The sequence below is a fragment of the Odocoileus virginianus genome, chromosome 32 (assembly GCF_023699985.2).
Source record: "Odocoileus virginianus isolate 20LAN1187 ecotype Illinois chromosome 32, Ovbor_1.2, whole genome shotgun sequence".
NCBI lineage: Eukaryota > Metazoa > Chordata > Mammalia > Artiodactyla > Cervidae > Odocoileus > Odocoileus virginianus.
This window is the reverse complement of record NC_069705.1, coordinates 2,195,334-2,220,407: the sequence shown is the minus strand read 5'-3', so window position 1 is coordinate 2,220,407 and position 25,074 is coordinate 2,195,334. Positions and strand designations below refer to the sequence as shown.

Genomic DNA, 25,074 nt, shown 5'->3' with positions numbered 1-25,074 from the left:
CGAAAATGGGCCGCTGGATCGAACCATTTCCTTCACTTGCTGCACAAATAATCTGGTCTACACGGCATGGCTCATATCCTAAGGAATCCTAAGGATATCAGTCCTGAATACTCATTGGAAGGGCTGATGCTGAAGCTGAAACACCAGTACTTTGGTCACCTGATGCGAAGAATTGACTCCTTGGAAAACACCCTGATGCTGGGAAAGCCTGAAGGCAGGAGGAGAAGGGGACGACAGAGGATGAGATGGTTGGATGGCATCACTGACTCGATGGACATGAGTTTGAGTAAACTCCGGGAGTTGGTGATGGACAGGGAGGCCTGGAGTGCTGCCCTCCATGGGGTCACAGAGAGTCGGACACGCCTGAGTGACTGAACAGAACTGAATCTGGTCTATGGGTCCCAAACCCAAAGATCAGTTGATCAGTCCTTATTGTCGAGGACAGGCAGAGGCCATGCCTGAGTAGAGTACTGGGTGGAGGAGGCCACAAGGGCGGAAGAATCTGAGCAGGAGGCCCGCTGTGCTCCCTGGGCCAGGGCGGTCCCCACGGAGGGGCAGGCCTGGGGAAGGGGCCGGAGCAGCATTCTGAAAGGCGTGCATGGGCAGAGGCTCACGAGGGGATCGAAGAGCAGGTTTTGAAGTGGGCTACAGCGAATCAGGAGAGACGGGAGGCTATAAGGTTTGGCCTTGACCCAGCGGGGGATTGTGATGGATGTGTCCTCTCAGAAGCACCAGAGAGGGATCAGTCGCCCAGGAGTGTGAGGTGCTAGGACGACTCTTAATGAGTGGAGGCAGTGGGCAGAGGAAGGGAAAGCGGGGTGTACACATGAAGGAAAAGACTGGAGACTTCACACAGGGGGGACGCGGGGTGGGAAGAGGGGCAGATTCTGAGAAGAGACGAGATTCAAAGGTGGCACCCGAGTCTGGGTGACTGGCAGGAAGACGGGGCCAGGGACAAGGCAGAGGATGTCAGGAAGGGATCGGGTTTAAGGAAGACGTCGAGGACTTCATCTTGGAAGTGACTTGGGGAGAAGCACCATGGAGACGTGGATACAGAGCTGAGGATGGAGGTCAGGGAGAAGATTCAGTGGATAAAGATTCGTGAGAGAGACCCGGCACATGGAATACTGGAAGCAGTGGGTGGTCACCAGGCGCAGAGCGGGACACACAGGCTGGGGGAGGGACAGACAGACAGACAGACAGCATCGAGACGAAGCTCCAGGAGGAAGAGACTGTGGGAAGGGAGTGGCCAGGGGACCCCGGGGAGCTGTCAGGCTGGGGCGGCATGGCGAACGTCACAGACATTCCAGGCAGCCTTTCTGAAAATCAGAACCCAAACAGCAAAAATGCAACACTCAGAGTTAGAAGGGACCCGGGGGCTCACCCAGTCCAAGCACTCATTTCAAGCTGAGGACACGCAGGCCCAGAAAGTCACCTTGGTTTCCTAGAGAGGAAAGGCCCCTGAACGAGGAGGCAGAGCTGGGGGAATGGGGAAGGCCAGGACTGAGAGCAGCGCTTTTATTCTGATTATGTTCGTTAAACCTGATTACTTAACGATTTTCCAGGTACTCTATATGTAAATAACCTGAATTTCTGAGATCTGGTAGTCATCTTTCAGGACAATCAGCAGCGCAGTCAGAATGCAGGTATTTAACAGAACAAGCAAGTAAAGCCACAATGAAAGAAATCAGAGCAGAGAGCCCCGGGCTCTGACTCCCGAAAGCCCTGCGCTCCCTCTGGAGCCCTCCCTGTCCTGTGAGGTGGACAGGCTGGACCCCTGCGAGGAGACGCTTTGCCGGGGACCGACAGTGACTCAGAGCTGAGCACATAAGAACAGTGATCAGGGGCCCCAGAGGCTCGAGGACAGGGCGGTGGATCCCCACGACCCCCCGGCCGCTCGGAGACCGCTGCAGAGCCAAGGTCCAGGAGGGCCCCAGGGATCGCTCACTGTCCCTTCCGGCTGGCCTGGGCGTGGGCAGTCCCCACCCTTCAGGCAGCACAGACCCTGGCCTCCAGAGCGGGCAGGAGTCTGCTGTCAGCTGGCAGAAGGAAACATATGGCAATGTTTTCCAGAGGATAGTGAGTCCACTGAGTTACAACTTCCTTGAGCTATTTTAAGGTCACTTTATGTGGAGGACAGATCACTTCCAGCTGCCTCAGCACCTGTCTCCAGACCTCTCAGCAGCGTAAGGGCAACATTCTAACAGGCCCGCCTGTCCCGGCACAGGAAATGGGCTCACCCACAGGCTTCCTGGGCGTCCGCTCACTGCTCACGTGCACTCTGCAAGACTGACTCGGGCAACACGAAGCTCCCTGGGAAGCTTGCGTCTATCATCCTGAGGCTGCTCTGCCTGGGCACCTCTGGGACACCAGTGGCACCGGAGAGGTTAAAGCTAAGCAGCAGTCACCAGCCAGTCAAAGCTGGTGTTTCCAGTGGTCACGTATGGATGTGAGAGCTGGACCACAGAGGAGGCTGAGCGCCGAAGAATTGATGCTTTTGAACTGTGGTGTTGGAGAAGACTCTTGAGAGACCCTTGGACTGAAAGGAGATCCAACCAGTCCATCCTGAAGGAGATCAGTTCTGGGTGTTCATTGGAAGGACTGATGTTGAAGCTGAAACTCCAATACTTAGGCCACCTGATGCAAAGAGCTGACTCATTTGAAAAGACCCTGATGCTGGGAAAGACTGAGAGCAGGAGGAGAAGGGGGCGGCAGCGGATGAGATGGTTAGATAGCATCACCAACTCAACGGACGTGAATCTGACCAAACTCTGGGAGATACTGAAGGACAGAAGAGCCTGGTGGGCAGCAGTCCATGGAGTCACCAAGAGCTGAACATGACCAAGCGACTGAACAACAGGAACGCGGCGTCATCCAGGGCGCGCCACACACCCGCCCCGCAGGCAGGGGTGGGCTCCGGCCCTATCTGCGGTCAGCCTGGCAGGGACCAGCAGGGCAGCTCCACAGAGGGACGTGGGTCGGCCCCTGGGACTAACTGGAACTAAACAGGCTAAGGAAACATTCCAGAATACAAAAGCATTATGTGAGAGGAGTTCCCAGAAACCCTTCGGAACTCAGGCTCCACGACGACATTGTGCAAAAGAAAAATAAACTTCATGAATCTTGTACACAAATCAGAAAAGGGACAGAAAGGACAATCTGAGCTTATCAGCAATCCCCCAATCAGGCAGCCGGATGGCATCCAGGAGGCAGCGAGGGCGGTGGTCTGAGCGAGGCCGGCCACTTCCAGGGAGGGACGTCCTGGAAGACGGCCACCTGCCCGGCTCACCAGACCTCAGCCCTGGGTCACACAACTGAGGACAGTAGAGGTTTTCCAAAAGGGGTGCTGTGAACCCACACCCGGGGGGCGGGGGCAGAGAGGAGGGATTAGCACAGGGCAACTGTCCTAGCCTCGTGACGCTTCTCACCAGGCGAGTTATGTGTCCGTCTCACAGCAAATAAAGCTGCTGCCCTTACAAAGTAACAGGGGACTTCCCTGATGACCTAGTGCTTAAAAGTCTGCCGGCCAATCCAGAGGACACGGGTTTGATTCCCAGCCCAGGAAGATTCCCACGAGCCTCAGGGCAACGAAGCCTGCGAGCCGCAGTTACTGACCCTGAGTGCCACAGCCACTGAGGCCTGTCCACACAAGAGCCTGTGCTCTGCAACAAGTGAAGACGCTGCAGTGAGAAGCCCACAGACCACAACAGGGAACAGTCCCAACTCGCTGCAGCTAGAGGAGGCCCAAGTGCGGCACTGGGACCCAAATTCCATTAAAGGAAATAAGCAATGTGCCGAAGGTCACGCGGTTAACAGGCAGCAAGAGCTGCTATCTGACCCCCGACAGTTCATTTAATCATATGTGAACAGCTGTCCTTTTAAATAAAAAGTAGGCCCTTAATCTAATTTCCTTTGGGATTTATATCATTCACTGACAAGTATGTATAAAGCAGCTGCTATGAAAGGTACTACTATTGCAGATGCAGGAGACATAGCGATGACGAATTCCTGGCCTTCACGAGTTTAATTCTAGCGGACTAGCACTTCAAAGAAAGCCTCGTTATTTCCAACTCAGGGCCCCAGAGAGGAAGGCAGGGAACAGGCAACCTAACGACCTTTGACATTCATCCACTGACAGGAGAGTGGGACCACACACGCTTCCCTGGGGCTTACCTGTCCTCACTATTCTGACTTACGTGTAACTTACACACACACACACCTCTTGAATATATAATAGAAAGCTACCACAGAAAGCAGCGGTACCTGGACATGACACGTGGCCACACCGAGAACATAAGACCCGCAGAGGCTCAGTAAATATCCCAAGGGTCACTGGAGGATGCTAAAGGTACAGGAGGGAGTGGACAGGTCTGGGTGCCTGAGACAACCACGCAGAGACTATCCTAACAACAATTTCCTGAATGCACAAATAATCTACTGAGCGAAAGCACAACATTTGAAGAAATAACATACAGGAAAGACTTGAAGCTCTAACCAGAGACAAAAGCTGTCCACAAAGAGCAAAACAACACGCTCCAACCCTCTGACCTGCCTTCGACTCAACAGAATAAACTGTGATGTGGCCACCGGTGCAGAAGACACGTAAACGTCCGCACACAGCGGGGACGGGCCAGCGTGGGGCAGGGGTCCAGGGGGCAGGTGGGATCTTGGCCAAAGGACTGGACTCTCTAGGGAGTCAGAGAGGGTGCCTCCCTCTCTGAAGCAGTCTGGCTGAAGATGGACGCACACTCAGGTCACATAAAAGTGCTCCAATATCTTCACTCTGCACATCTGAAAATGTCACCATGTCCTCACCGTGAAACCCATCCACAGGACAGACACAGGCTCGAGAGCGAGCGGGAATTTTCCACGGCCCACTGCTCGGATCCTAACCATAAGCACGTCATCACTCCACTCCCCGTAGGTCCCTTTTCGCCCAGAGTGAAGAGGCGGCAGGGGCAAGGCCAAAGCCCCGGGCACTGCAAGCCCCCCTACCCTCCCAGGCCAAGCGTCAGCAACGCGGCTTTACAGACGGGGCGAGGTGGCAATAACTGGTGAACCTGGGTGAAGGGCGTGTGGGGTTTATTGCACTGCTCTTCTGACTTTCTTATATGCTTGGTATTTTCCTAAAAAGAAAGTCTGAACATACCAAAAGAACAAACACACAGCTTCCGAAAGGGTGTGGTGGGCGAGGGGTGAAAACAGTGTCGTTCCCCAAGCTGGGGGCAAACATTGAGTGACGAACCCTGGGTACTTCTCAACTCCAGATCTCGGACTGTCACCTGGCACCATCAACCCTGCAGATTTACCCCAAAAGGGCAGGCGCCAGGGCCGGGGAGGTGGTATCTGACTGCTGCACGCCAAGGTCGGGCTCCTGCTGCCCAGGCCAGCTGGGCCTTCTCAGAGGGCAGTCACCACCCTCCCAGGAGGACGCCAAGGGTTAAACAGGGTTTAAAGGAGCACTGCTTTTTCCTATGCCTTCGGCCAGGAAGAGAAGTACCAACAAGGCAGTGGAAAAATTCACTGCCAAGGGATGAGATGCATTCAAAGGACAACCAACTCCATCGCTGGTCGTGCCGGGAAAGCTGGGAGTGGGGCTCTTTAACGGGAAAGGAAACTTGCTCCTTTGTGCACATGAGTTAGTCCGGAAGGAAGGGAAATCTATCTGAGTTCAGCGCCCGCCTGACTAGGCCCTGTCGACCGCCCCCCCACCAGTCTCCTGCCACTGTCTGTCGCCGCCAACCCCACCTCTGCAGAGACCGGCGGACCCATCATCTCCCCTCCACCCCCGCGAGGCCCCTCCCTGGCGGGCACAGCCGGATGTCCGGGGCTGGGGTTTACCGATGTCGCTCAGCAAGGTGAGGATGGCTCCTTCCCGCAGGCCGCAGCAGTTCTCAAACTGGTTCAGGTACTGTCGAGAAGGGGGGAGAGGCGTCAGGAGGAGCAGTCACCAGCCACCAACGTGCTATCCACAAGGGTCCTCCGCAATCCAAGGCCATCTGAGCGCTCCCCAGGTCCTGGGTGTGCAGGTGGCTGGGCGGCAGGACTGGCAGGGTTGGAGCCAGGGCAGGGAAGGAGAAAGGAAGCCTGCGAGCTCCTGGAGGTGCTCATGTGTGTGACCCTGACCTGTTCTCAGAGCCTCACCTGAGCCATGGTCTCAGGGAAGCGGGCGCAGCCAGATCAGCCACTGCTGATCCACGGCTCCCAAGAGCCCTGGCAACCCAATGAACCCCTCCTTCAGACCCCTTCCCCTTGCCCTGGGTGGGGATGACAGCAGGGATCACGTGGCAAGCACTCCCCACATGCTGGCACCAGGACAGGGCCAGAAGAGCAACGGGGAAGCACACGACGCTGGGTCCGGGAATGGCCGAACGCGGACACAGTATCACCTGGCTGTCCAGCCCCTCAAGCCCCATCCCTGCCCCAAACGGTGCACCTTCTTCCCTAGGGGGGGGTGAGGGGCTGTGGATGGAGGCAACCTCGTTTCAGTACAAAGCCAGCTTGCGCCCAGAGCCTGCACGGTCCTCCTGCTCTTCGCGGATGGAGAGCTGCGTGGATGCGCTCCATGGAGCCTCGCTGCCCCGTCTCACTGCACCCTGCCCTGCCCACCTCTGAGGCCAGCATCGGCGGCCTTCCCAGTTCATGGGTGAAGATGCCGGACCGAAGGGGTTTGGGCATCTGTCTGCCCCCAAGGCCGCTGCAGGACGGAGCTGCCTCAGGATGCGAGTCCACCTGAGGCTCGTCCACCTCCTGGCCCCAGTAGCCTATCAAGGGGCTCGGTATGCTGTGAGAAGCTGGCCTCGACTTCAGAAAGCAACTTCCAGACAAGAAGGGCACCGATGTTAAGTCCATGAGCTACTCCCACACCGGGCACACACGCCTCACTCCTCCGATCAGCTCTGGCTTCTACATTCGCTCACGCACTGGCCGACCCTGTCTCCCTGCCCAGGAGTATGGATTTTGAGCGTTCAGGAGTGGAGAAAAGATAGGCCACTCCACTTGGAACCGAGAGGATGGACCCCAGGCGCTGGGACAGCAGCGCCACCCCCCCACTGATCTCCTCTGGTGACCACGTGGACGCAGGCCCCGTGGGGTGCCACCCCGCCTCCACCGCACCACCCTGCACCCCGGGCCGGGTCATTACGCCCCAGCCTGTGTCACTCTCTTCCCCGGTGACCCAGCTCCCCTGCTGCCCATGAGACAACGTCAGAGGCCCCCCGCTGCCGTAAGCTGGTCGCCTCCCACATACCGCCCACGCTGCCCGCCAAGGAGTGTCCACTCGGCTTCAGGGACACAGCCTTATCTCCCTAAATAGCTGTAGTTAGTAATCCAGTGGCTGTCAAAGGTTAGGAAAATAAGTGAGGAAAACGGAACTGCTGTCCAGTCCCCGTTTCTCCTATCAGTCCCTGCCCGTGGGCTGTGCCAGTGACTGTGCTCACATCCTGCCCTGACACCCCCGACCAGGAGATAGCCGTTCGGGCATGTGGGCCTCATGGAAAGTCCCTCTGCAGAGAAACAGCGGCAGGGGACAGGAGATCAGCGGGAAAGCAGGTGCCGCTGGTTCTGGGAATGGCTGAGGGGGCACGGGGCACCTGCTGGCTATCCTGCCCTCCCCATCCCCATCCCTGCCCATAACCATGCACCTTCTTCTGGGGTGAGGAGTAAGAGGTTTGCACGGACAGGCAACCTCTCTGCAATACAAAGCCACCTTCTACCCAGAGCCTGCATGGTCCTCGGGCTGTCTTCACAGTACTGTCCTCACAGACAAGAGCGGGGCCCGCAGGTGAGACCCGCAGGTGGGGCCCGCAGCTGAGACCCACGGGTGAGACCCGGGCGCTCCCGCTACAGCTGTGCTGGCCCAGCCCCTCTGGGCCACGACGCGCCCCCGCTTCACTGGGGATCCCATCTGTTTCCCCTGCATCACGGGGCTGCTCATGAGGCCATGAGTAAGAGCAGGCCATGGTACCGTTTCAGAGATGGGACACACACGGCCCCATACAGAGATGTGCGGACGTAGTGGGAAGGCAGGCGGGGAGCGGAGCCCAGGAGCTGTGTCAGCGGCAGGTCTGGGTCCCTGGCCCGGCCCGCCAGGGCCGAGTCAGTCCCTTCCTGCCCCGCTCCGTGACCCTGGGCGGCCACGTCTGGGAGAAGCTGTGCTCACAGGGACGGCGACCATAGCGCACCGAAGGGCTGACACAGCCCTGCCTGCTGGGGGAGGAAGGTCTGTCTGGGGCTGGTCCGGCCCCGCCCTGGACTTGGACCAGCGGCGCTCCCTCGTCACTCAAGGGACAGCCGTAGCGTGCACGCCAAGCCCTGCCCTGACCTCCGCGCCCCACCCTGGGCGCCCCCCAACCCCACCCAGGGCCCCGCAGCCTCACCTTGCCCCCCAACCCAGGGCGCCCGCCCCAGGCCCCGCAGCCTCACCTTGCGCAGATCCCCGCCCTGGCAGTACTCCATGGCCAGCAGGGGCAGGTCGTTGGGAGCCAGGCTCTGCATGCCTTCAGGGACATCCCGGGCGGCCACCACGTTGGGGTGGTTCAGCCTAGGGGGGAACGGGAATGGGTGAGGGGGGCGGACACCGGGCCTACCCCTGCCCCCCAGGGCCTCGAGGTGCCAGGGTCTGGAGGGTGCAGGGGCGGGGGCACGGCTGGCCCCTCACCCAGGGCCCCGGTGGCAGCGCTCGGTCAGCGCCATGAGCCCTGGCCCTGCGAGGGCCCTGGGGAGCGTGGTTCTCCTCAGAGGCCCCCCAGCAGGCCCCCCGCGCCTCCCAACTGCACGCCACTGGGTGGGGATGGGGTGTGTGTCTGTGCGTATGGGGTGTACGTGGTGTGTGCGGGGGGAGGGGGGGTGTCGTACGTGTGTATGTGGTCTGTGTGTGTGTCTGCATCTGTGTCTGTATGTGGAGTATGTGTGTGTGGTGTGTGTGTCTGTTGTGTGTGTGTGCGTACGTGTGGTATGTGTATCTGTATGTGGAGTGTGCGTGGTGTGTTTGTGGCATATGTGTCTGTGTGTGTGGCATGTGTGTGTGCGTGCATCTGCTTGTAGAGTGTGCGGTGTGTGTGCACATGGCATGTGTGGTGTGAGTACGTGTGTGTGCACATGCAAACAAGGAAACATCCCTTCCCCGAGGTCGGGAGGGAGCCCTCGCTGGGCTGTGAATCCCCCAGGCCTTCCCAGCTGGGAGGGCAGCCCCCCAGCCCCCAGCCCCAGCACCCCTGGAGGAACAGACTCCAGCAAAAAGTTCACAGCAGGGAGACTCACCTACCAGCTCACAACTGGAAACACTGGGGAAAAAGGATCTTTGCTGACAAAGGAAAGCTCGGCGTGACGGCTACTTTATATCATGTAACAAAGGAAGCCCACCCAGAGCCCTCAGCGGGGCCGGGTGCTGGGCTGTCACTACAGCTGCTCCGGCGGCCGCCCGCCTGGACAGTCTGGCTGGGGCCCTGATGCCTGCATCAGGGTATGAGTGCTGGGACTCACGCCTCTTTCCAGACAGCTGGGGCTCCAGGTCCCGAGGCCCAGCTGGCTTCCTCCAGAGTCACTACAGTGTCCCCCGAGCCGCACTGGTCACCCCGAGCGCTGCGGTCCCCCGGCCCCCACGGTCACCCCGAGCCTCTGCGGTCCCCTGAGCCCTGCAGTGCCCCGAGCCCACTGCGGTCCCGCCCCGAGGATGCAGGCGCCCAGGCCCTCACCTCCTCATGATCTGGATCTCCAGGCACCAGCGCTCGCGGTTCCGGGGACTGAGCTCCTGCCGGCACTGCTTGATGGCGATCTGCTCGCCCGTCTCCTGCAGAGGACGATCAGACAGCTAAGGGCCAAACCCACCGCTGTCACCTCTGGGCACAGAACACAGCCTGCGCTCAGCTCCAGGCTCCCGAGGCCGGCAGCGTGCCTGCTTCACGGATGTCCCAGAGTCCCCTCCAGCCCACCTTCGAGCCTGCCCCTGCTCATCTCTATGCACCCCACGTCTGCACCCAGGCTTTACTCCGTCCCCATCTCCCCCTCGAGACCTCTTCGGACCATTTCTGCCCAAGAGAATCCTCATTCCTTGACCCCTGGCACTACTGGACTTGACCTCGGCCCCATGCAAAAGGCACTTTCCTGCGCTTCAGCCTAACTGTTAACACCCCGGCTTCAGGTTTCATGTTTCTCCCGCTGGGGGCAGGTGGTGGGTGGGGAGGCTGTCTCTCTCTCCAGAGAGAAGGCAAGCCTGGTATAGGAGATGGAACACATGCTGATTCAAATCCCAACACAGCCATTTACCAGCTCTGTGGCGCTGGGCAGACCACGGGCTCTGGCTCGGCTTCTCTATCTGTAAAGTGGGAACACTGATACCAGCCTTCTAGGGGGTGCCTTGGAGCTGAGCCCCTAGCAGCGTCCAGCCCTTGGCAGGCACTGGGCAACACGCCTGGGGGTGGACCCATGCAGGCACCGCTGGCATTTAAAACTCCGTGAAGCTGGGCTCTAACCCACCTTTCCATCCTCCTCCTGCGACTCCACCCAGGCCTCCGATGCCCGGTCAGGGTCAGACTGCTGCCTCGGCCTGTGCCCTCTGGTCTCTGCTCTGGGGCAAGGCCCGGGTGCCCCCCACGGCAGGGACTCCTGCCCTCCTGTCTCAACAGGGCACTCCTTCACGGCACTTACCCACCAAAGACTTATTTTCTGCAGGGTCACACAGTTACTTTCCCTTTTCCCTGTTAAACTATAGGCCTGTCCATCCTCAGGAGTTTAACCTCTAATGCAGTAACTGATATAGTGTCCTCCGTGGAAGCTTCCTGAACAGGAAGGAGGGAATCGCTACAATTCTTGTGAACGACAGATGGCCTGGGTCCCCAAGATTAACTCTTCCCTCCCCTGGGTGTCCAGGCAGCACCGAGAGCCCGTGGCTGCCCGCTCCTGGGCCCCGGGGGCTCCCGGGACGGCCGAGGGACAGCAGTGGCCTCGGCCATGGCTCTGGGAGCAGCAGCCAGGGGGCCAGCCTGGCTGACCATCAGCGAGCGAGCTGACCTCCGCCCCACCCAGCAGATCCCAGGCCCCTGCGCTGAGAGTCACCTAAGAGCCCATACGCCCTTGGGCCAGCCCTGACCTGCAGGGCAGGCAGAGGACAAATCCAGCAAGACAAGGATTCAGAATGGTACCAGAATTCCACTGGTGCCCAAATGAAAGATGGGAATCCTAGAGGCCCCATTGGACCATTTTCTCTGCTTATGAAAACGTGCATTACAAGGAATCCTAAGTCTTATAAGTGCAGGAATTCATTCGGTCCAGATTGGAACTCAACGGATGCACGTCAAGGTCGTGGCAAGGCCCTCAGGAACACGTGCTTCCTCAGGGTGGCAGACGTACATCGGGGTCACAGGTCCACCAATCCAGCCACGATCCCTGCAGACCAAGGGCCCACCCGGGAGAAAGGACAGTGGGAGCCAGGGCTCCCCTGGTGGTGCCAGTGGTCAAGAACCCGCCTGCCCATGCAGGAGACGTGAGAGACCTGGGTTCAGTCCCTCGGTGGGGAAGATCCCCTGGAGGAGGAGATGGCAACCCACTCCGGCGTTCTTGCCTGGGAAATCCCATGAACAGAGGAGCCTGGCGGGCTGCTGCCCACAGGGTCGCAGATTTGGACAGGACTGAAGCGACTTAGCACACACGCACGCAGACAAGAGACAGACAGTGTTCACGAGGACGCCTGACTTGTTGGTTAGCAGACCCGTCCCTAAAACCGACACTCACGAATGAAAGCTTCGGGAATGAGGTGGAGGCATCTTTTGACCGTGCTGGGTCCAAGGCCAGAAGCAGATACTTCCAGCACCCCCAGGGCACTCTCCCAAGTGGCTTCTATCAAGTAAGTCCCCACGCGGCTGTGATTAAGCCTCAGTCACGCAGTCACCTTATATGCTTACTTTTTTTTTTTCAACAGCTCTACTGAGATATCATTCACACACCATTCAACTCATCCATGGAAAGTACACACGCTGATGGTCTGGGGTAACTCAGAGCAATGTGGCCAAAGCCACAGTCAGTTTTAGAACATGCTCACCAGGACCTCCCTGGTGGGCCAGTGGCTAGGACTCAGGGCTCGTGGTGCGGGGGGCCAGGGTTCGGTCCCTGGTCGGGGCTCTAGACCCCACATGCCACAACTAACAGCTTCACATGCTGCAAGTAAAGGTTCCACATGCCACACCAAGACTGAAGATCTCAAGTGCTGCAACTAAGACCCAGTTCACTCAGTTCAGGTCAGTTGCTCAGTCGTGTCCGACTCTTTGCGACCCCATGAACCGCAGCACGCCAGGCCTCCCTGTCCATCACCAACTCCCAGAGCTTGCTCAAACTCATGTCCATCAAGTCAGTGATGCCATCCAACCATCTCATCCTCTGTTGTCCCCTTCTCCTCCCGCCTTCAATCTTTCCCAGCATCAGGGTCTTTTCAAATGAGTCAGTTCCTCGTATCAGGTGGCCAAAGTATTGGAATTTCAGCTTCAGCATCAGTCCTTCCAATTAATATTCAGGATTGATTTCCTTTAGGATGGACTGGTTGGATCTCCGTGCAGTCCAAGGGACTAATTAGTTAATTATTTTAAAAGAGAACATACTCATCATCTCCCAAAGAAATCCCTACCCCCAGGCCTAGACAAGCACCCATCCACAGATGGGTGCCTCTACAGATTTAGCCGTCTGGACGCTTCAGATAAAGAGGATCGTACAAGACGTGGCTTTCTGTGATGGCCTCTCGCCTGGCAGTATTTCGAAGGCTCACCTCTGGCGGCCCACACCTGCACTGAGCCACGCTCCCCGGCATCGCCCATGGCAGCAGGTGCTGACAGCCAGGCTCTGCCACTTCGTCCACTTACTGCGCCGTTAGAACCCCGATCTCTGGCCAGGATTCAGAGGTGCCCTTGAAGAAGAGCTGACCTCTTTCAAAAACTGGCAGTCCTGCTGCTCTTGAACCCACCAGGACAGCTGGACAAGCGACCTTGGATGGACATCCAGCTAGCACTGCTCAAGAGTTAGGGTGTCAAGAGGCCACGATTTCTTGCATCGACAACCAACCAGACTGCGTTATTTCGCACGAGACTTTCCACCCTCTGCAGCATGAACTTCCCGAATCCCCTGCTCTCAAACTGATTCGAATCTGCTTTCGAGTTTCACTTCCCGTTAGGGTTCAGACTCGTATTTTTTGCCCAGTTCTCTGGTAACTCCACCGACAGCCATCCCCATACAAGTCAGGAAGCTTGTTTGCAGGTGGGCGGGGACGCACAGAAACCCGAGCTCCCGCCATGAGAGGGGACGGATGGCCACGCTGCAGAGGGAGGTCAGGCCGCCAGGAGTGTCCGCTGAGCACGAGATGGACGGTTGTTTTAAGCAACCGTTCAGTAGAAGATACTGCAACTCGTGGCTTGTTACTGCAGAATGTCTCCTCGAGTTTTTAAAAATCTGCACCTACTTTAACATACACGACCATGCATTCGTTTTCTATCGCTGCTACAAGAAACAGCCACCAGCTCGCTGGCTTAAGACGACACCAACTTAGTTCCCGATGGTTCTGGAGGTGCAAAAGTCTGGTAAGTATCTCACAGGACTGAAATCAAGCTGATGGCGGGCCATGTCCTCTCCAGAGGCCCTAGGGAAGAATGCCCTTCATGTCCGCCATAGAAACTGGGGTCTGCCTGCAACCTGTGGCCCACGGCCCCTTCCTCCAGCTCCAAGCCAGCAGTGACCAGTCAAGACTTTGCAGCTGTGCTGCTGACACTGAGTCTTCAGTCTCTCTCATCACTTCCAGTGACCCTCGTGGTCACACTGGGTCCACCCGGATCGCCCAGGATGAGCTTCCCAACTCAGGTCAGCTGATGAGCAACAGATTTCCCTCTGCAGCGTAACCTAACACCTTCACAGGCTCACGGGGTTTGGACGCAGACACCTTGGGAGAGATCACTAGTCTCCTGAGCATAAACAGTATGCTTCCTTCATGAGGATGACGGATAGGGCTTCGTTAGTGGACCAGTGGTTAAGGATCTGCCTTGCAGTGTAGGGGACATCAGGTTCGATTCCTGGTCTTGGAAAATTCCACATGCTGTGGAGCCACTAAGCCATGTACCACACGACTGAGCCTCTGCTCTAGAGCCCACGACGCACAACTACTGGAGGCCGTGTGCCCAGAGCCTGTGCTCTGCAACGAGAAAAGCTCCTGCATGAAGGGCATGCATGGAGGGCATGGAGGCCATGAAGGGCAGCCCACACTTGCTGCAACGAGAGAAGAGGCCGAGCAGCAGTGGAGACACAGCACAGCAACGCCAAAGTAAGTGAGAAAATAAATGAATGAACCTTAAAAAAAAAAAAAAGACAGATAAAGTCAAACCCAAAGGGTAGACATTACATGACCTAGAAAATATTTTATAGAATCTGTCTGTGTATACACTGGGTGATTGCAGATAGCTGTAATTTCCTGCCCAACATAAATACCGGAGCTCACACACAGCCGTCACCTGGCCCATCCCAGAATCCACTGATAGACCCCAATACTGAAGACCGGTATTAAAGACTGAAGAACAGTCAAACTCAACCTAGAGTGAATTTCGTATGTGAACGTGGAACGCGCCATGGGGTTAAGTGGGCACAGGCCCCAACGCTGAGTGGGCAGCTCGGCCTGGTCCTGCAGTGCCAGGGGAAACCCTGCCTTCCCAGGCCTGAGGGTCCCACACAGACACAGACACGTCATACCCTGTGACCTTCTAGGAAGTACTCTAGAACATTCCCGTCTTTCCACGACTGATCTTTCACTTGAAACAGGAACCCAGTCAGAAGGACCTTCTGTGGCCAAACACATAGTTTCTCTGAAAAGCAAAATTCAATTAATCATGAACAGACTGTAGGAAGTTGATTTTGAAACTCTGGGGGTGTCTGTCCCCCAGGAGCAATGACACATCAGGGATGGATGACGCTCTGTTTGGCCTGGAACCTCCCAGTCTCAGCTCAGTTCTCTGGAATTCCAGACTTGGCCCGAACCATCTCGGTACCCAACTCCTAAGGAGTTGAAACAAAATTTAAAAGCAGTGTATCTGGAAAAAATGGAGAAAGGGGCCCAGGATGGTGTCTCCATGGAAGGCAGTTGATTACAAAGGTCTTTCCAGTCTCTGCAACCTTTTTGCCTTTTGCGTACAAAGGTGAGTGTACCCTGAAGTGAGGGCAGCTTGGGGGGACAGGCTCCCCCAGACTCCTGGGACCCCTGGACGGCACTACAGGAGAAGTGAGCCGAAGGCCAGTGGCAGCCTTTTTCTGATGGCTGGGGGGCCACAAACAGGAAGCCAAGGGGTCTGTCCACACCCTCGGGTCATGAAGTTGCCTCCTGTTACCAAGGCAACCACTCAACAGGCCTCTGTGGTCTAAGAGGGGGACTGCAAACACCTTCCGTGTTCCTTCTCAGATCCTCCCTCCCAGACGAGTGTTTCAGGAAGGAGGGCCCCAGAGAAAGCACCCGGCCCACAGTCAGAAGGCTGAGGTCTGACTGCGGCTCCGCCCCTGGCTCAACTGGTGACCGGTCTGCAGGGAGCCGGCTGACCCTGCCCACTGCCTTTGCCTCCAGGCCTGCCCCCAGGGGCTCGGAAGGAAGCAAGTCAGATCACCTGGTGAATGTGCGACCTCCAGCTCATTACTTAAGCCTCTGGGTCTTTGTCCACAAGGTGGGGGTGACCGTACCCCTTTTGGTGCTGTCGGTCAAACGAGCCGGAGCGTCTGACCCTCGGGGGCTCGGAGCACGTTCCTACTTCCTGTCCCCACCCGACCTGCTGCCTCTGCTCCCCCCACACTGCGTGCAGCCCCCGCTCTGTGCCAAGTCCCTTCAGGTGTGTTCGACTCTGTGCTACCCCATGGACTGCAGCCTGCCAGGCTCCTCTGTCCACAGGATTCTCCAGGCAGGAACACCCCACCTCCCGTCAAGTCCTGCTTAAGAATCCGCCTATCACGCCCGAGCACGCAGGAGGCAGCATGGGTAAGGCACCCAGAACACTTGGCGACAACATCCTCACAGAGCAGGAGCCGTGACGATTTCTGCACAATCTGGTGCTCGTATTTACACCTATCTGACATGTTCCTGAGTATTCATTTTATTCCCTCGACTAGAGCGTGAGCATAGTAAGTCCATCAAAAAGATGGACCCCTGATGGCTCAGGCCAGCGCTCAAGCCTGTAAGACCTGAAGACACACAGACAGGCTACAGCGGGCGTAGTGTCGTTCAGTGAGGGGCAGGGAGAGCTGGCCCCACTTCTCGGGCGGCGGCCAGTGTGTCCACAGGGATCAGGCAGCACTTCCAGCCTTTCCCAGCGCAGCACACGGCAGACGTGGCATTAGCAAGGTGCCTGGGACACCTCACTCAACTGCCTCAGGATGCCAGCGCTTCTATCTGCAAGGTGCTCTGGAGGCTTCTGGCCCAGACAGGCTGACAGCAGAAGGGACCGACATCTTGGCTTCTTCCAAATCCACATGGAGGCTGTGGCGCAAAGCCCCGAAGCTGCCCACACCAGAGCCGGGACCCGAGCCCAGGTGCGTGTGATGCAAGCTCTCAGTCCTGGAAGGGGTTGCAGCTGAGGTCACTGAGGTCATCTCCTCTTCTCCTTCTTCCTTTGTGTCTAACAAAACATCCTATTGAAAATACCAGCCCATCTAGACAGGACTTGGGCTGAAGATTTAAGACAGTATCCACACAACAGGGACTGTCGAAGCCCATGCTTGTTAAGAAAAGCAAAAAACCTCAGGGAAGCGGGTGGGGTCATTTTTTCCACTGTCCCTCCTCCCTCCGAGATACTCATTTTTGGGGTCTCTGCTTAGCAAGGAAGACCTACATATTTTGTCATCCAAAGGTGGGTTTTCACTATAGTGCTTCAAAACAGTTTAAGACTGACGGTGGACAAAACTGAGCCTTTACGGGGGTGTCCCTGACCTTGGATCCCCACCTTGGAGAGGCCACACAAGCCAGTGGACGAGGCGTGAGGCTGGGATTCAAAGAGGAAGAGGTTCAGAAGATTCCAGCTCCTTTACCTACTAGCTCAGCCTCTCTGGGAAGGGGTTAACCTCCCTACACTTCAGTTTCCTCGGTTACAGAATGGGAGTAAGAACAACAGTACTTCTGCCATGCTGGCTGGAGACAAAGAAGGTGAAACGTCTCACCCATGCAGGCACGCGGAGCATTCTCCACAAATGTGGGTCTGATCATTAGGTGTCTCTCATCCCAATGAGGGTGCCAATGCTTAGGCTCTTGCATGGGACTCCGCCTCTGAGGAAGTATAAGTATTCTCTCTATGGACAAGGTACATGGAGTGTTAGGCAAACATGCACAGCTGTCACATCCAGTAGAATCCATGACTCTGCCCGACTGGAGTTACATAGCCACCCCTCTCTCCCGGCTGCCTTCCTCCAGAGGCTCAGAACACAAGGGGATCTCCCAGAGAACACGCCACTCATGTTCTGACAGTAAACACTGATCAAGACCCTCCCCGGAGTACCCAGAGCAGCCCAGGGATTTCCCCGATGGGGGGACCAGCCCAGGAGGACCTGGAGTGCTTCCTGGACTGAGTCAGGGCACGGCCAAATGCTCACCACACACCTGCGAACGCTGGACGCCTCCCGCCAGCCCCTCAAGTCCACCCCACCCCTACCTCCTGCCAACTGTCACCCTGAAGACAACGCTTAAATCTGCCCCCTCCACAACCATCAGCCTCATCCAGTCTCACGCCTGGAGTACTCCAAAGACCTCATAACTGGTCTCCCCAGTGGACGGGGCAGGGCCAGTGGGGTCCCAGTACCAGACCCCAAGAGCTGATGGCCAATATCTAGGAATTTGGAGAGAAAGGTGGTCAAGTCACCAGTGGTGTGAAATAAGCCAGGTGGGAGTTGTTACCCCGTAGAAGTCAGGGCGTTTATGGGGGGAGAGCTGACTGCCCCACCCAGCACTGCCTGGGCCCCTTCCCATGTGTCCCCCCCGACCCAAAGCGGCGCCCACCGTCTGCACATCATCCTCCTTTGCCCCCGGCTTCCCCTCAGCCCACCTGCTCACACCTGCTGGCCAGGACCCACCCTCGGCAGGGGCTCGGAACAGGCCACTCCTCAGCCTGGACCCTCTTCCCACCCTCCCCACCGGGCCAGCGCCCACCAACCCTGGGGTTGCTTCTTCCTCCTGCCGGGCGATGCCCCCCAGGGCAGCCTTCCCGACCCCCAGACCCGGCCCCCGGTGTAAGGTCTCACTGCCCTGGGGTCCCTCTCCCGGGTCACGATGACCATAGTTGGGAGCTTACGTTTATAATGCTTGATTAATGGTGCTTTCCTTTTTCCAAAAAAGGCCTTCATCAAACAGTGGCTGACTCTTGTGCACCCAATACATGCACAACATAGAGTTTCCGTGAGGGAACTGAAAGCGGCCCAAAGGCAGACAGGGTCCGGGCTGACGGGAGCCCTCCTCCGCAGATGCACCGGCCGCGCGGGAGGCTGAGGAGCCCCGGGAGAACCGACCCCCGACCGGCGGGGGGCCTCTGGCTGACCTGCTGGAGCCCGGAGGGGGCAGGCAGGGAGGGCAGGGGCCCCAGACGGCAGGAGAAGAGCTCGGCTTTCAGTTCGTTTTTTTTTAAAATAAGGTTTTTGAGCAGGAGAAGAAACTTGAAATAGAAGACACACACACACTCTCTCTCTCGGGCTCGCAGCTATAAAGCCAAAAACAGCCTCCATCTAACAACCATACCCCAAGCCCAGAGAGCCCACGAGGGCCCTCGGGGGTGGAGATGGCAGACAGTGGCCCACCTGAGATGTGGCTGCCTCGGACGCGGGCTGGAGCCGAGACTCTGAAGGCCCCGGCCCGTCTGAAAGCACCCGGCTCGGGTCTGTGTGGGGCTGAGGAAAGAGCTGAGCTCCGGGAGTTGGTGATGGACAGGGAGGCCCGGCGTGCTGCAGTCCACTGGGTCACAAAGAGTCAGACACGATGGAGAGAACTGAACTGAGGAAGGAGCTAGCTCTTCTGTTCTGATGCCAGGGCTGTGGCTGCACTCCCCCACCCCCCCTGCCCCCCAGCCATGGGGTTTGCTGGAATCGGGAGTTTCCCGGGTGACTGTGAGAACTACCATCTGCGGGACTGTCCTCTGGCCCCTACGTTCCTCCAGGGGCTGCTCCACCCGTTCAGAGTTCCACGTCTTCCAGCTGATAGGGGAGGGTGGGGGTCTGAGATGACCTCTGCTGTGACTGGCCAGAGGCCGGCATGACTCTTCCTGCTGGCTGCAGCCAGGCTCCTGGGAATCCGTGTTAAATCCGCCATCTCTTCAAGTCCAGAAAGATGCTAGAGGCCCTTGATTAAAAAGTGGGTACCTTCCCTCAAGGGCTTCAGCGTGTCTGAATTTTGGGTCAAGAAGCTAGTATTAGCTATAGGGTGAGTGAGGGTTCCCCCGAGCAGAGATCTGCAAACTGGGTATAGGCAGGGGTTACTCAAGACAGGAATCCAAAAAAACATACACAGGAAATGAAGCTTTCCTGCTATTAACTGTGCAGCACCCGGGTCAGAGCATGTCAGGTCCCATGTCACTTCTAACACTCGGGGGATCCCAAGGACAACGGACCTTCCACCAGCAGGGGCGGACAGGGGCAGGTGGGGACACGCCGGAGGTTCCAAGTGCCCCACTTATGGAGAAATATGGAGAGTATCATCCGATTTTACTAAGTTCAGTTCAGCTGCTCAGTCGTGTCCTACTCTTTGCAACCCCATGGACTGCAACATGCCAGGGTTCCCTATCCATCACCAACTCCCAGAGTTTACTCAAACTCATGTACATTGAGTCGGTGATGCCATCCAACCATCTCATCCTCTGGCAACCCCTTCTCCTCCTGCCTTCAATCTTTCCCAGCATCAGGGTCTTTTCAAATGAGTCAGTTCTTTGCATCAGGTGGCCAAAGTATTGGAGTTTCAGCTTTAGGATCGGTCCTAAATATTAAGGACTGATCTCCTTTAGGATGGACTGGTTGGATTTCCTTGCAGTCCAAGTGTCTCTCAAGAGTTCTCCAACACCCAGTTCAAAAGCATCAATTCTTCGGCACTCAGCTTTCTTTATGGTCCAACTCTCACATCCATACATGGCTACTGGAAAAACCATAGCTTTGACTAGATGGACCTTTGTCGGCAAACTAATGTCTCTGCTTTTTAATATGCTGTCTGAAGTGAAGTGAAGTCGCTAAGCCGTGTCCGACTCTTTGCGACCCCAGGGACTGTAGCCTACCAGGATCCTCGGTCCATGGGATTTTCCAGGCAAGAATACTGGAGTGGGCTGCCATTTCCTTCTCCAGGGGATCTTCCCAACCCAGGGATCGAACCCCAGTCTCCCACATTGTAGGCAAACGCTTTACCATCTGAGCTATCAGGGAAGCCCCTGTCTAGGTTGGTCATAACTTTTCTTCCAAGGAGCAAGCATCTTTTAATATCATGGCTGCAGTCACCATCTGCGGTGATTTTGGAGCCCCAAAAAATAAAGTCTCTCACTGTTTCCCCATCTATTTGCCATGAAGTGATGGGAATGAATGCCATGATCTTCGTTTTCTGAATGTTGAGCTTTAAGCCAACTTTTTCACTCCTCTTCCACTTTCATCAAGAGGCTCTTTAGTTCTTCACTCTCTGCCATAAGGGTGGTGTCATCTGAATATCTGAGGTTATTGATATTTCTCCCGGCAATCTTGATTCCAGCTTGTGTTTCATCCAGCCCAGCATTTCTCATGATGTACTCTGCATATAAGTTAAATAAGCATGGTGACAATATGCTGCCTTGACGTACTCCTTTCCCAATTTGAAACCAGTCTGTTGTTCCACGTCCAGTTCTAACTGTTGCTTCTTGACCTGCATACAGGTTTCTCAGGAGGCAGGTCAGGTGGTCGGGTATTCCCATCTCTTGAAGAATTTTCTACAGTTTGTTGTTTGTGATCCACACAGTCAAAGGCTTTGGCATAGTCAATAAAGCAAAAGTAGATGTTTTTCGGGAACTCTCTTGCTTTTTTGATGATCCAATGGATGTTGGCAATTTGATCTCAGGTTCCTCTGCCTTCTCTAAATCCAGCTTAAACATCTGCAAGTTCATGGTTGATGTACTGTTGAAGTCTGACTTGGAGGATTTTGAGCAATACTTTGCTAACGCGTGAGATGAGTGTAGTTGTGCAGTAGTTTGAACATTCTTTGGCACTGCCTTTCTTTGGGATTGGAATGAAAACTGACCTTTTCCAGTCCTGTGGCCGCTGCTGAGTTTTCCAAATTTGCTGGCACATCGAGTGCAGCACTTTCACAGCATCATCTTTTAGGATTTGAAATAGCTCAACTGGAATTCCATCACCTCCACTAGCTTTGTTCATAGTGATGCTTCCTAAGGCCCACTTGATTTTGCATTCCAGGATTTTAATAAAAAGACTCCCATAAAATGGATGAGTGGCTTAAAGAGATTCTTGTGGAGAATTTCAGTGCATGTAACACCAGGACAAACAGGAATACCGAAGCCCTAACGCTTGTGGGGTGAAAAATTCATGTGTCAAAGACATTAAGAAAATAAAGAGGATCTATGAGATGTAAAATCGGCCCCCAAAATTCAAAATTATAAAAATTACTTGAAATGCACATATTCACCCACCATCCTCAACAATAATTCTCATTTTCGTGTGCCTCTGTATAACTCTCGCTGTGAGGTATTGCAAACAACACTGGGAAGACACCATAACTGCTAAGTATTTAAAATGTTTTTTAAATTAACGTTTAAAAATATTTTCACACTTTAGACTTTTCTAAAGTATGAAAACATGTTTGCGTGTTTCATAACATCCAATACATTAGTACACAATACATTAGTAGGTGATAATATTAGGTTAGCAAAGATAGGAAATTTTTTAAATATATATTTGAAGCTGAAAACTTAATCTTTTTTTTTTTTAACTATTTATTTAGGTGACATAGTAAAACTTGGAGACCACTAACCTAGAGTCAGCTTAGGGCCTTCCCAGGCCCTTTCTCTCCCAAGAAGCCCAGGGCCAAGATGAGTCCCATTTACGGGGGGGGGGGGGGGGGGAGACTTAGTCTGCACCCCCCAACCGTGCCGCACCGCGGCTCCTCCCAGCAGCACATAGCCTACCTGATTGTGCCATCGGATGACGTTCCCAAATCCCCCTGTCCCAAGCCGCTCTTTCATTTCCCAGGCCCCACATGTCTGGGTTGGTAGGGAAGGTGACCAGCTCATACTGAAGTCCGGCTAACGCTGCAAGCAATGTGGGGCGGGGGGACAAAAAGTGATGGTTAAGGAAAAGTGGGACTCGAGAAGATGGACAAGGTTAAGGGATGCCACAGCGCTTCGATGGGAAAGAAAAATCGGAACTGATTTTTCATCTCCGTACATAAAAGCAGGTGGCTGGGTCTGGTTTTCGTTTGGGGAGCCAAGTCCTGTCTTTCGCAGCCCCCCACCCCATCCCACCCCACCCCGAAGCTGTATGGAAGCAGCAGGGGGTGGGGTCCCGCCCAGGACAAGCCGCCCCCGCGCCCAGGACCTACCAGGGGATCCCCGGGCTGCGCCCCCGCCCCGCCGCCTCCCCGCTCAGCCCCCTCGAGGCCCCGACGAATCACCGCCGCGTCCCGGGCCCCCGCCCGGCACCACCCCGCCGGGGCCTCCCAACCCTCCCCTCCCGGGAAATCTCGGACTCGGGGCCGGTCATGCACGTCTCTGGGAGCCTCGGAGACGGGGGGGCGGGTGATACCGGGGGCGCCAGCCCGAGGCACTCACCTGGCGGCGGGGCGCGGGCGCCACCCCGAAGACATGAACGTGCGGGGCCCTCGGAGCCGCCAGACGGGCGCCACTTCCTCAAACACTTCCTGCTCTGACGTCACGGGACACGTGGGTCGCGGCCTTAAAGGGGCCGCCGGTCCAGACGTCCCCGGCCCTGCCCGGACCGACCCCGGGGAAAACGCCCCCGTGTGCTCTAGACGTGCGCATTCTACCTGAGCGCTTTCTGGGACGAGGAAGATGGGGATTTCCTCACCCGCCCCGGGGTCAGCCTGACCACGCTTCCTAGACTTTGAAGTGGGGGAATTTCCCGGTCCCCACCCCCCACCGTCGCTAGAATGGATTTAGGGACGGTTTACAAGAATTACCCTGGGCCTGCAGCTTTTCTGGCTGCAATCCCTCCCCTGGTCTGGAGACTCCTGGGCTCATATTGAGAATGATAAATCACACCTGTAGTCCCTAGGCGTGACAACCTCCGCTTCCCCTTGAAAAAAAATTAAGAAGAGCGGGGGAAAATCTAATAGTGTAACTCAAAACTGCAGGTTCAGCCCCAGTAACGGGCGGAAATGTGAGACTATCTCTCAGCCTGTTAATCCTTCATCTCCTACCTGCTTGGCATCATGATTCGATTTTATTATTGAGTTTCTCAGTTCGAGGGCAACATATAAGCAAAGATGTGTGTGTGTGTGTGTGTGTGTGTGTGTGTGTGTGTGTGTGTGTGTGTGATTACTCAAGCAGGGATAAAGTATCAAAGGCAATCTGAAGATAATAGCTGACTTTACAGAGTGACAGAGTGCTTAAAAAGTCAGTCAGTTCAGTTCAGTCTCTCGGTTATGTCCGACTCTGTGACCCCATGGACTGCAGAACACTAGACTTCGCTGTTCATCACCAGTTCCTGGAGCTTGCTCAAACTTACTGCCATGGAGTTGGTGATGCCATCCACCCATGTCGTCCTCTGTCATCCTCTTCTCCTGCCTTCAGTCTTTTCCAGCATCAGGGTCTTTTCCAGTGAGTCAGTTCTTCGAATCAGGTGGCCAAAGTATTGGAGCTTCAGCTTCAGCCATCAGTCCTTCCAATGAATATTCAGGACTGATCTCCTTTAGGATGGACTGGTTTGATCTTCTTGTTGACAAGGGACTCTCAAGAGTCTTCTCCAACACCACAGTTCAAAAGCATCAATTCTTTGGTGCTCAGCTTTTTTATAGTCCAACTCTCACATCCATATATGACTACTGGAAAACCGTAGTCTTGACTAGAAAAGAAAGTGAAGTCTCTTAGTCGTGTCCAACTCTTTGCGACCCCATGGACTATAACCTATCAGGCTCCTCTCACCATGGGATTTTCCAGGCAAGAATACTGGAGTGGGTTGCCATTTCCTTTTCCAGGGGATCTTCCCAACCCAGGGATCGAACCAGGGTCTCCTGCATTGCAGACAGATGCTTTACCATCTGAGCCACCAGGGAAGATGGACCCATGTAAGTGCCTGACACTAAATTCTGTACTTAGGTTTCCTCGTCCAATCCTCAAGGCCATCCTACAAATTGGACTGCATTATTATTATCTCCATTTTACAGATGAGAAGACTGAAGCACAGAGAGAAAAAGTCTTCATCCCAAAGTCACAGGCTTTTAAGTGAATAATGATCTGATGTTCAAACCCCAGCAGCTGTTTTTGAGTGCAAGTTTTTAATATGTAGCTAAAAGTAGCATACTAGTAAGTTCAGAAGGATTTTAAATCCAGGTACTGCTGTTAACTACCTCTGGGACTTTAGGGCAAGTTACTCAGACAGCTCCAAGCAGCCAGTTGCTCTTTAAAAGGCAGGCAACATGGATGGATGGACTTGGAGGGCATTATACTTAGTGAAATATGTCAGAGAAAGGCAAATACTGTATGATATTACTTATATGAGGAATCTAAAAAAATACAAAAAACTAGTGAATGTAACAAAAAAGAAGCAGAGTCACATATATAGAGAACAAACTCGTGTTTACCAGCGGGAAGAAGGAAGGGGGGAGTGACATGATGGGGTAGAGAATTAACAAACTACTATGTATAGGATAAATAAGTTACTGAGAATACATTGTACAGCATGGGGACTATATCTAATATTTTGTAATAGCTATGAAAGTGAAAGTCACGCAGTCATGTCTGACTCTTAGTGACCCCTATGAAGTCCATGGAATTCTCCAGGCCAGAATACTGGAGTGGGTAGCCTTTCCCTTCTCCAGGGGATCTTCCCAACCCAGAGATCGAATCCAGGTCTCCCACGTTGCAGGCAGATTCTTTATCATCTGAGCCTTAAGGGAAG

The 25,074-nt window shown here is 55.3% G+C and overlaps 1 protein-coding gene across 3 annotated transcripts in view; it reads right to left on the bottom strand.

Annotated features, from left to right (window-relative positions):
• The window catches only part of IKBKB (inhibitor of nuclear factor kappa B kinase subunit beta), a 50,465-nt gene extending 27,588 nt beyond the window's left edge, over positions 1–22,877 (bottom strand). The window contains exons 1-7 of one of the 3 annotated variants that reach the window (XM_070459743.1): positions 22,767–22,877; positions 22,125–22,247; positions 17,158–17,286; positions 14,716–14,828; positions 9,696–9,790; positions 8,425–8,542; positions 5,842–5,911 (exon numbers count right to left, since the gene is read on the bottom strand). In XM_070459743.1, the coding sequence (XP_070315844.1) occupies positions 5,842–5,911; positions 8,425–8,542; positions 9,696–9,790; positions 14,716–14,828; positions 17,158–17,286; positions 22,125–22,197 (598 nt within the window). In that variant the 5' untranslated portion in view covers positions 22,198–22,247; positions 22,767–22,877. The remainder of the gene's footprint in view (positions 1–5,841; positions 5,912–8,424; positions 8,543–9,695; positions 9,791–14,715; positions 14,829–17,157; positions 17,287–22,124; positions 22,248–22,766) is intronic. The other 2 variants (XM_070459744.1, XM_070459745.1) reach the window with 2 other exon arrangements.
• Positions 22,878–25,074: the final 2,197 nt, after the last annotated feature.